The 16,475-nt window shown below is 39.4% G+C and overlaps 1 protein-coding gene across 2 annotated transcripts in view; it reads left to right on the top strand.

Annotated features, from left to right (window-relative positions):
* The first annotated feature begins 3,654 nt into the window (after nucleotides 1-3,654).
* Nucleotides 3,655-16,475, top strand: part of HMGN3 (high mobility group nucleosomal binding domain 3) — a 34,429-nt gene continuing 21,608 nt past the window's right edge. For both annotated transcript variants that reach the window (XM_055135364.1, XM_055135363.1), the window contains exon 1: nucleotides 3,655-3,922. In XM_055135364.1, coding sequence (XP_054991339.1) covers nucleotides 3,908-3,922 — 15 coding nt within the window. In that variant the 5' untranslated portion in view covers nucleotides 3,655-3,907. The remainder of the gene's footprint in view (nucleotides 3,923-16,475) is intronic.

The raw sequence follows: 16,475 nt of genomic DNA, 5'->3' as shown, positions 1-16,475 counted from the left end.
ACTTATCTATTGCCTGCCTTGGCTAAGATCGTTTCTACATGCTGTGAAGGCTATATTGGGTCATATAACTGAAGTGGGGTTCCTTAAAAATCTTACAGAATTGTTTTAAAATAATTTTTATAATTTATCATTAGTCATTGTTTGATTTCTACACCTGTTTTATTTTATTTTTATTTTTTTGCTTTTTGGGTCACATCTGGCGATGCACAGGGGTTACTCCTGACTCTGCACTCAGGAACCACCCCTGGCGGTGCTCAGGGGACCATATGGGATGCTGGGAATTGAACCTGGGTGGGCCGCGTGCAAGGCAAATGCCCTACCTGCTGTGCTATTGCTCCAGCTCCTCTACTCCTGTTTCATACACCAATATACCTTGGGTCACATAAACATGTCTCAGGTGAGAAGGGCTCCTGAGTGGACAAAAAGTTTAAGGAGCATTGCTATAGAGGACTATATTGTTTTAAAAGTGGCACTTGCCAAGGAAGAGAAGCACTCCGCTGGTGACACTGACCGTCTTATTTAGCTGACTCTTCACTGTGTTTTACATGTGGCACATTCATGCATGTTCAGGTGTCTGAAATCTAGAGTTTCAACCCCTCACCACATCATTCATTTCGCCTACTCTGATTACAACAGCATTGCCAGTTTAAGCATATTCTTCACGCCCCACCCCTTGACTTACATTGTAACTGACACTATCAGAAAATCTCTGTGCCTCCCTGTATTGTTTAGGCAAATGCAATCCATTCCAAAAGAACCACAAACTGATGCTGCAATAACATGTAACAATAAAAGAACTATTTCCCTTACTTGAAACAAACTCCGAGACTCATATGACTCAGTTACCTATCCACAATATTCTTTTATTTAATCAGCTATTTATTTTCAAATAGTTTTAGATGTATAAAAACACTTCCAGATACAGTGTGAAGGAAGGCAGATGCTAACTATGTACAACCATAGACTTCCCATCAAGCTTCTTCTTATTTTCCTTCTTAATTTTATGGAAAACTTTTTTTTTCTTTTTTTTTTCTTTTTTTTTTTTTTTTTTTGCTTTTTGGGTCACACCCAGCGATGCTCAGGGGTTACTCCTGGCTTTGCACTCAGGAACTACTCCTGGCGGTGCTTGGGGGACCATATGGGATGCCGGGGATCGAACCCGGGTCGGCCGCGTGCAAGGCAAACGCCCTACCCGCTGTGCTATCGCTCCGGCCCCTGGAAAACTTTTTTCTTGTTAATAGAACATTGATTCACATTATTGCATGCGTTTCAGAAGTACTTTTTCACAGCTGTTAAAGCTGTCCCAAAATTTTGAAATACCTCACCACCATCTATTGGATCTACTCCACCCTTCCTGTCAATCAAGTTTCTTTAACCAGCTGACAAGCTTCACTTTCATTGATACCTTTTTATTATGTAGTAAAAATATTCTCAATTTTATTTGATATTGATAGTTAATTACTTAAAGTTGAAATATAGCAACTAAAGAAATCAAATTCGCAAGTTACTTTTCATCACAGAAGGTGGAGAATCATCTTAGCCCTGTTTTTTTCTGGGACATCATTTTAGCTACATAAACACAAACTACTCAAACAGATTTCAAGAGCTACCCTACATCCTTATCACAGATCCCTTGCTGAAAATGCCTTCACTGGGGTAGGAAATAAGCTCAAGAGGTAGAGCACATGCTAAGCTCTACCCAAACACAACCTAGCCCATACAGCAATGCAGTACAAACACCAAACCAGAAATGCCCACACTGCACCACAGCACTGGGTATAAGCCGCCATAAAAAAAAATATCTTCCAATGGCTTTTATCTTACTCCATCAAAATAATTTGCAAATTTTTTGTATCTGATTTTGCAACTTGGCTCTCTTCTAAGATATCCTCATTATCATATATATATATATATATATATATATATACACACACACACAAAAGTGATCTTTAAGTTTTTAATCCAGCTCTATAGCAAAGAACTGGTTTTATTTCAATTCTGATTGTATTATGATTTATTAAGTTCCTGAAAACCAAAAGAAATCTGTCAAATACAACTGTGATGATGCCAAAGGGAATAGGCATGTATTAGAAAGGGCTCTCTTGGTGCTGAAGAGATACTACATTGAGTAGGGTGCTTACCTTGCATGTGGCTAACTGGGGGGTTAATCTCCAGGGCCCCTTATTGTCCCCTGAGCACCACCAGGAGTAATTCCTGTGTTCAGAGCCAGGAGTAATCTCTGAGCATTGCTAGGTGTGGCCCCAAAACAAAAGGAAGGAAGAAAGGGAGGGAAGAAGGAAGGAAGAGGGAAATGTTCTTAATGAGCAATAATAATGTTAAAATGGTAAAGATCGAAATACATGAAATATGTAAATTCCTTCTGCTCCTAAAGATTGTTTTTAAAGTTATTGACAATTTCTGGAGCTTTTCTAGATATCGAGAATTTTTAAAAAATTTTTTAAAAATAGAGAATCAAAAATTTCTTGTTAACATTGTTGCATACATTATCAACATTCACAACGTGACAAAAGTTGAAATTGTGAAACTTTAATTGTGAAAAATTAGACTTTAATACATTTTCTTATGATGTGAGCTTCTGTCTTCCAATATGATTATGGTTGCCTAATTTTGCAGTAAAGTATAGTCACCAATATGGTCTTTTATATTTTACTTCTTTCATGCAGCATTTTGGTTTTGATATTCATTTGTGTAGAATTCTTTGTTCCTTTTTATAGCTGAGTAATAATACATTATAAGTATTTACATCTTGCTTACCCACTCACTATAACTTTTCTTCTATCTGCTAAAATGATCATACTCATCTCTCCTTTATCTTATTAATATGTTTAATTTCACTTATTTATTTCCAATCTTAAACCAACTTTGCAAACGGCATTAAACACAACGTATCATTCTTTTAAGCATTGGTTTTGATTTATTAAAGACTTTTCCAGATATATGTGTCATATTTATCAGGTCTGTACTTGTCTTCTTTTGAGTTATTTCACTAGATTAGGGTTCAAAATAAAACTACCTAATAAAATTAATTTGACAGCAGTTCAACAATGTCCTTTTCAATGCCTTGCAATATTTTTGAGAAATAATGCATAACGGACATCAATTAAATATTTAAAATATATAATAATCTGAATTGACTTTTTTAAAAAAACTATCGCAATATATATTCACCTCCGACCCTGGTTTTATGTTGTAGAATCAGTGATGCGTATTCATACATTTTAGGAAATGAATAGCTAAACAATTTTAGGAATTATAATCACTAGACAGAAGGGGAATCGAAACCCTTCGAGATTGCCAGACTCTTCCAGAACAGAATGAATGCCTTCCTACTCTTTCCATCACATAATATTCATAACAAACCGTTATGGGTGGGAAACGTAGTGCCCGCTGCCTGTATCATAAAATTAACATGTCCATCCCTCCTCCGTTTCCTCCCGGAGAAAGCTGTTCCCACTGATAAAATCCAAAGAGGGAGTAGCAAAACAATACAACTCTAGGACCCAGTGATTGGGAGTTTGGGGTGGGGGTGGGGGTTCATAGTTGAACTGGGCATGCTCAGTCGCCAGGCAGATTTTTCTTTTCTTTTCTTTCGCCCAAGTGGAAACTACAACAGTGCGTCCCGGCGCGGGAGGTGGGCGTGCCCTCGTGGAATTTACAGCGTTGTCGCAGCCAATGGGGCCTCGCGGCCAGCGACTGGGCTCGCTCATTGGTGGAACTTGAGGGGAGCGAGAAGAGAGCCCTGGAGGGAGCCGCGGAGGCGCAGGTCCGAGAGGCCGAGCCCAGCGCCCGTGCAGCTGCAGCGGCGGCGGCGCAGCCCGCGGTGGGGCCAGCACGTCCGGCTCGTGGCTTTACTATTTTTTTTTATTTGACAACGACCGTAATCATTATGCCGAAGAGAAAGGTAAGACCTAGCAGAAAAAGATTTCAAAGGCCTTCACATTGTGCTCGGAGCGAATCTGGGCTGGGAAATGGTTTTGTGCGGAACGTAGTTGGGCTTGGTGGATCTCTTGGCTGCTCCACACTTGTTTTCAGATGCCTGTTGCAGATGTCCCTTCGCTTTTGCCCTGCCTCCCACCGTCCTCATCCTTCTCTGTTACTTTGCAGCGACTCTCTCTCTCTCTCTCTCTCTCTCTCTCTCTCTCTCTCTCTCTCTCTCTCTCTCTCTCTCTCTCTCTCTCTCTCTCTCTCTCTCTCTCTCTCTCTCTCTCTCTCTCTCTCATCTCTCTCTCTCTCTCTCTCTCTCTCTCTCTCTCTCTCTCTCTCTCTCTCTCTCTCTCTCTCTCCTCGATTTTCACCTCCCTCAGTGAAAGCGCTTTCTATTCCTCCCTGCTTGCTGTTTGGGGAGTTTTTCTTTGCAAACTGTGGCGTGTGATCGGTGTGGCAAAGATGCCTGGCAGGGGCTGGGGGACTAATCAATGCATAAAAAGACGGAAAACATTAAATGGGACGGGTGCGCGGGTGTCTGGGCGGCCGCGATGGCTCTGATTGCGCCGAGGAAAAGCTATATTTAAAAGTGCACTCAGCTCCCCGCGCGCCTTCGCTGCAGGTCAGTGTGCGCTGGCCCAGGGGTCCCTCCGGTGGGACCAAGCGCAGGGCCAGGAGAATGGAATCGCGCCCGGCTCCCGCCGGGACCCCCCGCAGGCCGGTGCGGCGGGAACCTCCTGGCCGCCCAGACCACTCTGGGGCGCAGACCTCAGTCCGGCCCAGGAGGGAGAGGTGGGTGGGCGCGCTCTCGCTTGCCCTCCGAGGCCTGGAGGGAAATGGGCCCTGTCGGTGCCCTTTTCCTCGTCCGCTAGGCTATGGGACACCCAGAGTCCGGCACGAGGACGCAGGCCCCCTGCGGAGTGTGGCTGTCACTTGTCATTGCTCCAGGGTAGGAGGTGATGGCATGGCGTCCCCGTAGCTGCTCCTAAATGATTTGCTGCTGGTGGGATTGGTCCCTGAACAGTATTTGCCTAAACCTCAACTCTCCATAACTTTGTAAATCACGGTCCTTTAATGATTTTTTAAATAAAAAATTTAAAAATATTAAAAGATGATTTTTCACCCTCCCACCACCTGTTTTTTTCTACTGTACCAGCCAGAGTGGCTCTTATGTTTGACCCCGGATTACAAATAACAGCCTGTTTTAGCAATATACGACTGTGAATGGATGCATTATTTCAAAATACTTAAGTTTCTAAAAGATACAATTTGCCACTTCTAAGAATTTGGTGGGAATCTGTCTCCCCTTGTGTGTGTGTGTGTGTGTGTGTGTGTGTGTGTGTGTGTGTGTGTGTGTGTGTAAAAACTAAAAGTATTATAAGGGGGAGGGACTTAAATTTTTTTGGTGCATATATTATGCACTTATGTTGTGGGAAGAATTTGACTTCTATTATTAACTCAAATCATAAGAGAAATATATCTCACCAACCAATGGCCGTTAATAGATGTCAGCCTAGCCCAGGCGTTTAACAAGTTGAAAAAATAAAGGTCCCCTCATTGAGGAGTGGGTTGTTAAAAAGAACTCAAAAAATAAGAATTGACACCCTTATTTAAAGCTTGATTTTTATGAAATTATTGTTTTTCCAACCCTATTGTACTAATACAAGGATGTAAAAACGATACCACCATTTTCAGGAGAATTTTTGGCATTTGAGGTTTAATGATGAAGATGGGAATTTCAGATGTCAGAGTAACTAATTATCAAGAAATGGTTTGCAAAGGGGTTTGGTACCATTTCCATTCCTGCGAATTAGTAACAAATTCAGGTAAGGAGTAGGTTACGTGTGTGCAAATGCTTGGTATATAATGGACCATACTTTAGTAGATTCCTTGCTGTTGTTGGATGGACCAAAATTGGTGAAATGGAGAGTTTCCCTCACTGTCCACCTTTCTTAAGGAGATAGGAGGGATGAAAAGGATGGTAGCGGAATTGGCCTTTGATTATCATTTCCGTGGAATAAATGAATAATGAGTAAGTACACATGAATAAGCTATTCAGGCATCTGAGGACCAGAGCAGATCCAAGTAAGGTATCTGAGTGCCATTGCTCTTCAGAGATGAACCTCTTCTTCTGGTTCCCTCATGGGAATTCATTCATGCCTTCATTCATGATGACCTGATTTGTTTCTTGAATAAGAGCAGCCACCGATTAAACATGGTTCTATGGCCGTCCCATTCATTCATAGTACAAATCTTAAAACTGCTTCATAGAATCTTGGAATTTACTGAAGATTACATTAGAATCCATACAGCTAAAGCCTTCCTAAATGGGGGCGGGAGAGGGGGAAGAATTGTTAATTTGCATAGCTCTTTATGATCACTTAAGTTCGGCCAAATGCCAAAGCATTTAGGTATTCTCCAGGTATTTTTCTTGACAAAAGTATTGATTGATCTACATTAAAATAATTTTTAAGTCGTCTACAATTTTGGCCAATGTTGGCCTCTTTTATTTTTCTTTCCCCCAAAATCATGAAATGTTTTCTAATGCACACCCTGTTTCTTAAAGCAAAAAGTGGAACTAATGAAGAATAATGGGAATACTTGGATTCTTAGCAATTTACTACTGTAGGAATATGCAGTTTGCTCTCATGGAGCTTATATTTAATTCAGTGACAAGAGTAGCGGTAAAAACAATTGAATAACATTAAGCTTGAGTGTATGTTCCAGCATATACAGTATAAATTCTTAAAGCTATAGTATACTTAAAGATTTCCTAGAGTAGGAAGGTGGATGCCAAGCAAATTATTAACTCTTTTTCAAAGTGATTGTACTATGAATACATGAGGCTTCCAGTTTCTCCACATCTTTGCTCAGGCCAGGAATTTTGTTTATTAGCAGTATAGTAAATTTTAATTTACATGTACATAATAATGAGTGATGATGCATGTCTTTTCATGTGCATACTAGCTTATTTCTCTGTAACATCTGTATAACTTAGTTGAAAGATATTCATATTCATATCAAAATTGGTATGTCTTATTATTGAGCTATAAAAGTTCCATATATTCAGGATAGAAGTCCTATATCAGACATCTTATTTGTAGATATTTTCTTTGAATCTGTGACTTAAAACATTTCACTTAATTTCTTTGAAAAAGTTTTTGATTTTGATGAAGTCTGTTTAGTGTCATATCGGATATAATTCTATATAAATCTGTAGCACTGTAGCACTGTCGTCCCATTGTTCATCGATTTGCTTGAGCGGACACCAGTAACATCTCCATTGTGAGACTTGTTGTTACTGTTTTTGGCATTTCGAATACACCACGAGTAGCTTCCCACGACGTGCAAGTGGGATACTCTCGGTAGCTTGCTGGGCTCACCGACAGGGACAAAGGAATCGACTCCGGGTCGGCCTCGTGCAAGGCAAATGCCCTACTCGATGTGCTATTGCTTCAGTCCTACATAAATCAGAGTCACAGATATTTTCTCTTTAAAGTTTTGTACACTTAGTTCTTATTTTAGTTTTATAATCCATTTTGAATTCATTTTCTGTGAAATTGGTTTACATGCATTTTTTGTATGTGGATATCCAGTTATCTAAATACCAGTTATTAAAAAGACCATCCTTTTTCCAGTGAATTATCTGGAACTGAGCAGAAATCACTTCATAATAATTGTAAAGACTTATTTCTAGGTTCTGAGTTATGTTCTGTTATCTACTTATCCACTCTAATTCCAGTCCCACATTACTTTGATTAAACAGTAGCAACAAGTCTCACAATGGAGACGTTACTGGTGCCCACTCGAGCAAATTGATGAATAACGGGACGACAGTGCTACAGTGCTATGATAGTTTTATTTGAAATTTGAAGTTTGTTACTGCCAACCCTTTCTTTACCCTTTACTTATTTTGCAAAATTTTTTGACTGTTACAGCCTTTACATATCCATTTAAATTTTAGAATCAGTTTAAATTTCTGCAAAAGTACCTGTGATTATTTTCATAAGAATTCAGGTGAATATATAAATCAATTAATGCATATAATTAATGCATATAATTAATTGCCTTCTTAGACATATTGAGTTTTCTAGTCTGATTTTGACAGGATCTGGCATGTTCTATGTATACATAAATGCCTACTAAAATTAATTGAGTTAATATTGATGTGGAACGTATTTTTAAATAAGGACTGCTATACTTTTCAGGGTCAGACATTTTGTTCATTCACTCTCTCATTATTAAATATTTGAACATCAAACTTTGCCCATCACCTTGGGAGATTAAATGGAAGATTATTGTTTTTCGATTCTTTTTGAAATGAATTAATGAATTCCTTTATATTTAAGATCTTTCACTAACACAGCATAAGTAATGGACATACGTAAGTATTTATCATTTATGGCAAGAAGTGAGAGCCACAAGATGAGCTATGAGCATTCAAAGGTTTGACTAAGCAGCATGTCCAGAGAAAAAAATTCAGGAAAAAAAAAGAAACTTTGTTTGGTTAGAAGAATTGAGGCCTCGAGGGAGATATTACAGTGAGTAAGGTGCATGCCTTGCATATGGCTGATGGGGTTTGATTGTTGGCACCTCATGTGATCCTTAAGCCCCTCCAGAAATGATCCTTGGGCAGAGTCAGGAGTAAGCCCCGAACACTGTCAGTGTGTCCCACACCCCTTAAAGAAATTAAAGATTTTTTTTTAGTTTTAAGAGGTTTAGGAAGGCTTCTAATAATTACTCAGGGAATCTGGGGACCACTCAGGGAATCTGAGGGTCTGATGATGAGGTGCTCTCTGACCCTGTGATCCTAGTGACCACCAGAACCACCCCAGTGGTGCCTTGGGGAAGGCTATATTTTGCTTTGTTTTCACCTCAGTAAGATCAGTGCTATTCTTTCTTTGTACTGAGGTGGTCTGTCACTGGTCCTTTCAGAAGTCCCATCTTGATGAATTAATTGTGTCTTTTTGTTTGTTATTTTTATGGGGGAGGGTAGTGGAAAAAGGAGAAAGCTCAGGGCTTTTTCCTGGCTGTGCCCTCAGGGATTACTCCTAGATGTGCTCCAGAGGACCAAATGCAGTGCTAGGGATCAGAATGGAGTCTGGAATCCACAGTGTGAAAAGCAAATGCCTTACTCCTCCCCCCAACCCTCCCCCACTATCGCTCTAGGCCAGTGAAGTACTTTCTGTGAAGTATGAAGATGTTAAAATCAAAGTGAGTTGACATCAGATTTTATGTGGTAGGTCCACTACCTCTTCTGCAAAGGTTCGGTGACTTGACTTCTGGGTCCCTTTGCCTTCCTTCTAGTTACCTTGAGTTTCACAGGTGATTGACTCTGTGTTTCTAAATTGGCACCAGTTATTTGATTGATTGTCTAATTAAGTGAACTATAATCCTTCTATTTCAGCTAGATCATGAAATCTTTGATGCCTTTTCCCATTATACCTAACACAGGCACTGTAATTTGTTAAACAAGTAAGTGCATGAATGATTTTTTTTAAGGAAAGAAACTAGAAAGTTTAATTATTTCATATGTTAAGGGTAGTCCAATATAGTCCTTCTGGCATTTTTAATTTACTATATGATTTTTAATAACTATATGATTTGGGCAAATGACTTAATAAATTCCTTAATGAGGAATAAGATGCTTAATAAATTCTAAATTCCTAAGTCTCTACAACAAATCTCTTCATCTATAAAACTGGGATTAAAAAAAGATACTTTTTACCTTCATTTGGAAACTTGTGGGAAGTGGTGGTTGAAAACAGCACTATGGCAATGGTAGTAGTGGAGAGAATCAGATACTGGTGGAGAATGGGATTCTAGAATATTTATGCATGAAACTCTGTCATTAACAGTATTGTAAGCACAGTGACTAAAATAAAATTTGAATATACATATTTATATGTATTATGTGTATATTTTCTACCTCACTTGATTTCTGGTACAATTAAATGAGGTGGTAAATGCAAAGTACTTAGTAGAATAACCAACATGATTTGGGGGGGAGGGGGGAAGGGAGGACCTCCCAAGCCTTGAGCAGCAATCAACCCCTGTACTACTCCTCCAACATGTTTTTGTATTTAGTTTTTAGGCCTTGCATGTTTAGAAGAGTCAGTGGTGGAACTGGAGTGATAGCACAGCGGGTAGGGCATTTGCCTTGCACGAGGCCGACCTGGATTTGATTCCCAGCATCCCATATGGTCCCCTGAGCATGGCCAGGGGTAATTCCTGAGTGCAGAGCCAGGAGTGACCCCTGAGCATCGCTGGGTGTGACCCAAAAAGCAAAAAAAAAAAAAAAAAGAGTCAGTGGATGTTTATTATTGTGCTGATATTTTTAATGTTTAAGAGAATTATGGTGGAATAATAGCTTTGTAGTAAGCCCCAAGCTTCCATTTTGCAGGAGGACAAACAAGGCATGCCATATCAGAATGAGCTGATGTAACCCTCCATATCTAATTAAGTGCAATTAATTATCAAAGTGAATGTTTAACAACCAAAAAAAGAATGTGGTTTTGAAAGAACATAAGCTTTAATCTGGTATATTTTCACAGGTGAGCTTTACTCACAGAAAAGAAAATGTTTAAAAACATCTCCATATAGCATAAAAATTCCCCCTCGTAAATCATTTATCAAGTTATCTTCTTTTCCTATATTTTTCCCCTATAACACTGCTTTTGTTTACACCATAGTTAAATATATTCCACTTTCCTGCAGGGTGCAATTTGAAAATGGTGACTGAAATAAATACCATTTAAGCTGTCTGCTTTCACAGTACCTAGTATATTAAAATATGATGTTAGTCTCCAGAGTAATTTAAAAATCAGTGTTGAAGATAACAAACCAAATAAAAATATTGAATTCTTTTTCGTGGCCTGCTTATTTACTGTGTACATTTCACAGTGTTCTTAGAAACCAGATCACATATTGGTTTCTGGTCAAGGTGTTTATTGAGTCCTACATTTTTATGTCAGTGGGCATGTCCAAAAACTCTTTTAGGAATATTTACATGTTTCCAAGTTGTTTGCATGTTTGACCACACATAAAGTAAGTGTTTTCCATATTTAGAAGCATAGAGTTGAGGCCAGATAAAGAACTCAAAAGACTGAGTGCATGCATGCAGGACGCCTAAGTTCCCCAGACACTTCTTGTCTCCTGAGCATTGCCTACAGTGACCCCGGAGCACAGAGCCCAGAGTACTCCAAGGACCTCTAGGTGTGACCCCAGCAACTGAAAAGCAAAGAAAACAAACAAGTAGTAGAAGAATAAAGGAATGGTTTAGGCTTCACAGTTGGTTCTGAACCAATATTTTAACATTAAAGTTTTATCAAGTAATTTGATATTTTGAATTTTTTCATTGTTGTCATTTATTGACTCCCTGGCTACACTAGATGTCTGTGCTTTATGTCCATTGGGCACCTTAGTTTAAAAATCAATGAAGTTACTGGAAGTAAACTTGGGAAATACTATAGTGCTATTTTGTGTTATTTCATATCTCATGGAAGTTCTGTCAACTAGCCTCATCTTGCAGGTAGCCAAATAAATTATATTTAGGTGGCTTTCCATGACTTTGGTGTCATTCAGAGAACTTTGGTTTTTATAAACGGAATCTATCCAACCACCTAGTAAGATGTGTATTCTTCATGAACACATTTAACACAAACCGTGGTGTTCAGGGAAGCCCAGCAAGGAGTTGATTCACGCAGTCTGGAGCAAGCCTGTCCTCTTATCTACTGAGGTTTCTGGCCTTTCTTCTGCATAGTGAGATTTTTGAAATTTTGTGAGATTAAGGATTCATTTTCTTAGGATAATTCAGCTAGAAACGGTTAGAACCAGGATTTTAACTCACCCTTCTCTCATTCAAGAATTTTGCTTTTAGCCATTGTATGACAGTACTTCCCATAAATTATTTTACTACCTTCACGTACTTTTATTTAAAACCAAGGTGCAGGGTGAATGAAGCAACAGAGCCAAGAGTTATCTGTTGTGCATTTGTATATTTAAACTTTTGTCTTTATTAATATAGAGGTTGCCTTGTCCTTCTAGGTGCACTCATAGAAAGTTACCCAGCATGTTGCTATTATCTGTGATCAGGCCCTCAGGCCAGACTTTGCTTCCTGTAAGGGCACATTATCATGAGCATTCCAGGTACTTCAGTAACTAATGGATTATAGTGTTGCAAGCAAATTAGACATGCACAAGCAATTTTCTCACCCAAATATTGGTATCTTTGAGTACTACATCAGACTGTATTTTTTCTAATTCCACCATGAGCGCTGAATTAACTGTTTCCATGATATATTGTCTTTGTTCATCATAAAATAGTAAAGATACTCTCCTGTGATCAGGAATACATAAATATACAGGCATACACCATATTGCAAAATTATATTGTTGAGCAATGATTACCTAGGCATGAGTTTTTTAAATGAGTGCTTTTGCATTTGTAACTTTTTAGCTTGGAAAATCTGTTGAACCTAAGTATTGACTGACTTTTTTTATTTCAATTTTCTGAGTTACACGTTGATTTATAACAAAACTTATTTTTTAAGGAGTACAAAGTGGTATTTTAAAATTAGAGTTTTATTATTTTGGACCCCATACAAAGTGTAGACTCTACCAGTCTTTGTTGGAGGAAGGTCACGGGACCAATTTGACTCTCTGTTCTTTATCTTAAACATAAGAATATTAAAACTTCCCCTCTAGTGCTATTGAAAAATATCAAATACCACACAGTGTTCTTGTTGGGGGTTAAGGTGGTGGCAAAGACTTGCCAAGTGGTGCTCAAGAAGCACAGACACCTCTCCGAGCAACTCAGGCAGCCTGGCCAGCTATTCGTGCAAGGACCCAAGGGTTACCCAGGCCAGCCTGCAGGTGCCTGGAAGCCTCCAGGGCCACATTCAGCAGTGCTGAGAGTGTCCAGGGCTGTACTTGATGCTCAGGGGACCATGTGGTGCCAAGGATGGAATCCAGGTCAGCCCACTCAAGCTCTGTTAACCAGGATCATTTCTTTGACCCCTCACAAGAGTATTTCTTTTTGGAGGAAAAAAAATGTATTCCTTTATAAAAGAACATTGAAAAATATAAAGTGCTATAAAAATAGACTGATTTAGAGGTTTGGGCTTCATCTTTAATTTTAATAGTGAGATAAGGATCACCTATCTTTGTTATTGTTTAAATATTAAAAATAATACACTTATGGTCAACTTGGCATATAATTTTTTTGTTTGTTTGTTTTGCTTTTCGGGTCACACCTGGCGATGCTCAGGGGCTACTTCTGGCTCTGCACTTAGGAATCACTCCTGGAGGTGCTCAGGGGACCATATGGGATGCTGGGAATTGAACCCGCGTCAGCTGCATGCAAGGCAAACACCCTACCCACTATGCTATAGCTCCAGCCCTTGGCATATAATTTTTAATAGGACATTGTTTATGGTTATTTCAAGAACTTGCTAATATTCAGGGACTAAAAAACATTTAGCTTCTTAGAAACTAAGAAACATGCTATATGCTCCTTGGCTCTGTCTACAGATAATTTAGGCTTGTGGGATTGGGGCTACATCCTGTTGTTTCAGGGCTCTAGTCCCGGCTCTATTCTCGTGGGTTCTGGGAGACCATGTGTCAGGGACTGACCAAGGGTCTCCTACATGCAAAGTATATGCTCCAACCTATTAAACTACTTGTCTGACCTACAAATTAAAGTATTTCCCAGACTAAGGCTTTAGCTCTTCAAGTGTCTTAGATATGCCCCAAGTCTGAACTCAGGAAACAAGTACAGTCTCCCAGTGGTGCAGTGGTGGGGGAAACGCTGTCCGGCTTCCCAGTGTCATAATCCCACCAAGACTACTGGACTGTTTACAGTAGCCAAAATCTGGAAACGAACCAAGTGTCCAGGAACAGGCAACTGTTTAAACAAACAGTGTACATCTGCACAATGGAATACTATATAGCTGTTAGAAAAAAAATGAAGCCATGAAATTTGCATACAAATAACTTATAAATTCACTTATAGATAACTCACATGGAGAGTTTCATTTTGAGTGAAATGCATCAGAAGGGGAGGAACAGACATAGAATGATTTCATTCTTTTCTGGGATATAAAAAAACATAGTATGAGACTAACCTTCACCCAAGGACAATATAAAAAAAGGCCACTAGGATTGGTCCATCGTTGGAAGGCTGCCTCAAGGGCTGGGGGAGAGGACAGTTGGGATAGAGAAGGGACTACTATGACAATTATGGTTAGAAAGGATAGCTCTGGATGGGAGATGTGTGCTGACAATGGTAAAGGACTAAACGAGGTGGCCTCTGAGAATCTGTATAGCAAACCAGAATACCCAAAAGTAGAGAGAAAGAATAAAAGTGCCTTCCATAGAGGCAGGCTGGGGGAGAGAGGGTGACAGGAGGGATACTGGGGACATTGGTGGTGGGAAATGTACACTGGTGGAGGGATGAGTGTTGGAACATTGTATGACTGAAACTAGATTATGAAAGCTTTGTAATTGTGTATCTCATGGTGACTCAATAAAAATAAAATGAAATAAAAAGACTGCTGGTAATCTTCCTGGTCATCTGAGTAGTCTTGGGCAAGTGACAGAACAATTCTGATCATAATTCCTCCTTTATAAAATGGGGCTCTGTGTATTTTACCAACTACATAGAATTGTAAAAAAGATAAAATGATTCAGATCATAATTCATTATTATTTTCCCTCTAGGTATCCTTCCCTTTTCTTTTTTTCCAAGACCTCAGTCCCTATAATATTAACATGATAATTCTGTAGTGTGATTAATAAGTATATGGGCAGATAAGTAAACACAAGTGATAACTTTAACCCCATCTTAGTCTTAACTCATCAAAAAACTCAAATCCAGAGACATGAAATAACAGCTGCTGGAATTCAGACTTCTGCCTTCTGCCAGGGACTTCTTAATTAATGCCATTCATATAAAACCCACAACAAATGAAAAAGCTAAAGCAGATGAGAGACAATTCAGATCATAGGTATGTGTGAAATACATAAATTACTTAATTTTTATTAAAAATTTACTCCCATTATTGAATTATGTATGTTTACTCCAATAAACATAAGGGTTGAGTTTCCCTCCCCTACCCCAAGCAGAGCTTTGGCAGTTGAAGACCTCCGGAACCCAGCCACAGCCATGCTCAAGGCCACTCTTCACATGTCTGGATGAGCCTCAAGCATGAAGGAACCAGCAGAAGAACCCAGGTGTGCAGGACCCGGGGCCAAGATCTCCAAGGCTGCTTGGGTCAGGACTGGGCCTCTTCCACCCAGATTCCCCATTTTCCAGTAGCTAGGCAGTCACACCCAGAAACTGCCCCCACCATTGTGTAATCCCATCAATGGCCAACATCCAGAGACTATAAAACCATGCCCCTGGAAGACATCTGATAGCCTCGTTCTCCCTCTTGGAGAACCTGGCAAGGTACCGAAAGTTTACTGCCTGCACTGGAGAGCCTGACAAGCTCCCTGTGGTGTATTGATATGTTAAATACAGTAACAATGATGGGTCTCATTCCCCTGACCCTGAAGAGCCTCTAATGTGCCATGGTTTGGAAGGATGAGTAAAAAGAGGCTGCTAAAACCTCAGGGCTAGGATGAGTGGAGACATTAGTGGGCCCACATGAGCAAATCATTGATCAACGGGATGACAGTAACAGTGACTCCAATAAAATTTCACTGGATATACTTGAACATGGACTTCAGTTTGTTATCTTTTATTCCAGAACGCAATGTAAACTTTTATCCCTGAAAGTACCCCTCAGAAAAGAGGACTTGTTACTTATTTTAACTCATCCACAGAATTTTAAAGATTTTTTACTTGATTACTTTTATCTTAAGCAACGAAATATTTTGGGAAGACAAGCTCCCCAGAAATGACCTTAATTTCCATGCAACTTGGTGTTCTAGAATTGAGAAAATCAGTAGGCACAAAGGAGTAGGTATTTGACATCTTCTGGTTGTTTTGACTTAATTCCAAGTGCTGAATTGTTAAAACTTATTTTACAATGTAGTATTGGAGAATGCCAAACATGCTCCTGTAGAAGAAATGAAAAGCAGTCTTGCTGGTCTTGTGACTGTGAATCAAATTTTCAGCATCTGTGTGCTGTGGGAATATTTGAATTTAAGGAAACTACCTCTCATTTTCAAAACCTCATAATTCTATCTCCAGATGTGTTACTTGGAATTTTCAGAGTAGTTTTCTTCTGCTAAACAGTTTGCCATTCGACTGCTTTATTTTCTCAATGTTGGGTTTGTAACAAAAACACAAATTAATTTTGAAATTCAAATTAAGAAGTACAAATGAAAACAATAACAAAAATTGGTCAACAGTTAGAGAAAAGTCACCTCAAAACAAAATAATGCATCTTCCTTTATTGGGCAGGAGAGATAGTACAGTGGGTAAGGCACTCGCCTTGCACTCCACTGACTCAGGTTCAATATCCAGCCCCTCTTAGGGTCACCCCCTGAGTGTAGAGCCAGGAGTAAGCTCATAGCACTAACAGG

The sequence above is a fragment of the Sorex araneus genome, chromosome 4 (genome assembly GCF_027595985.1).
Source record: "Sorex araneus isolate mSorAra2 chromosome 4, mSorAra2.pri, whole genome shotgun sequence".
Taxonomy (NCBI): domain Eukaryota; kingdom Metazoa; phylum Chordata; class Mammalia; order Eulipotyphla; family Soricidae; genus Sorex; species Sorex araneus.
The sequence above is the reverse complement of the archived record's forward strand: the minus strand, read 5'-3'. Positions and strand labels throughout refer to the sequence as shown.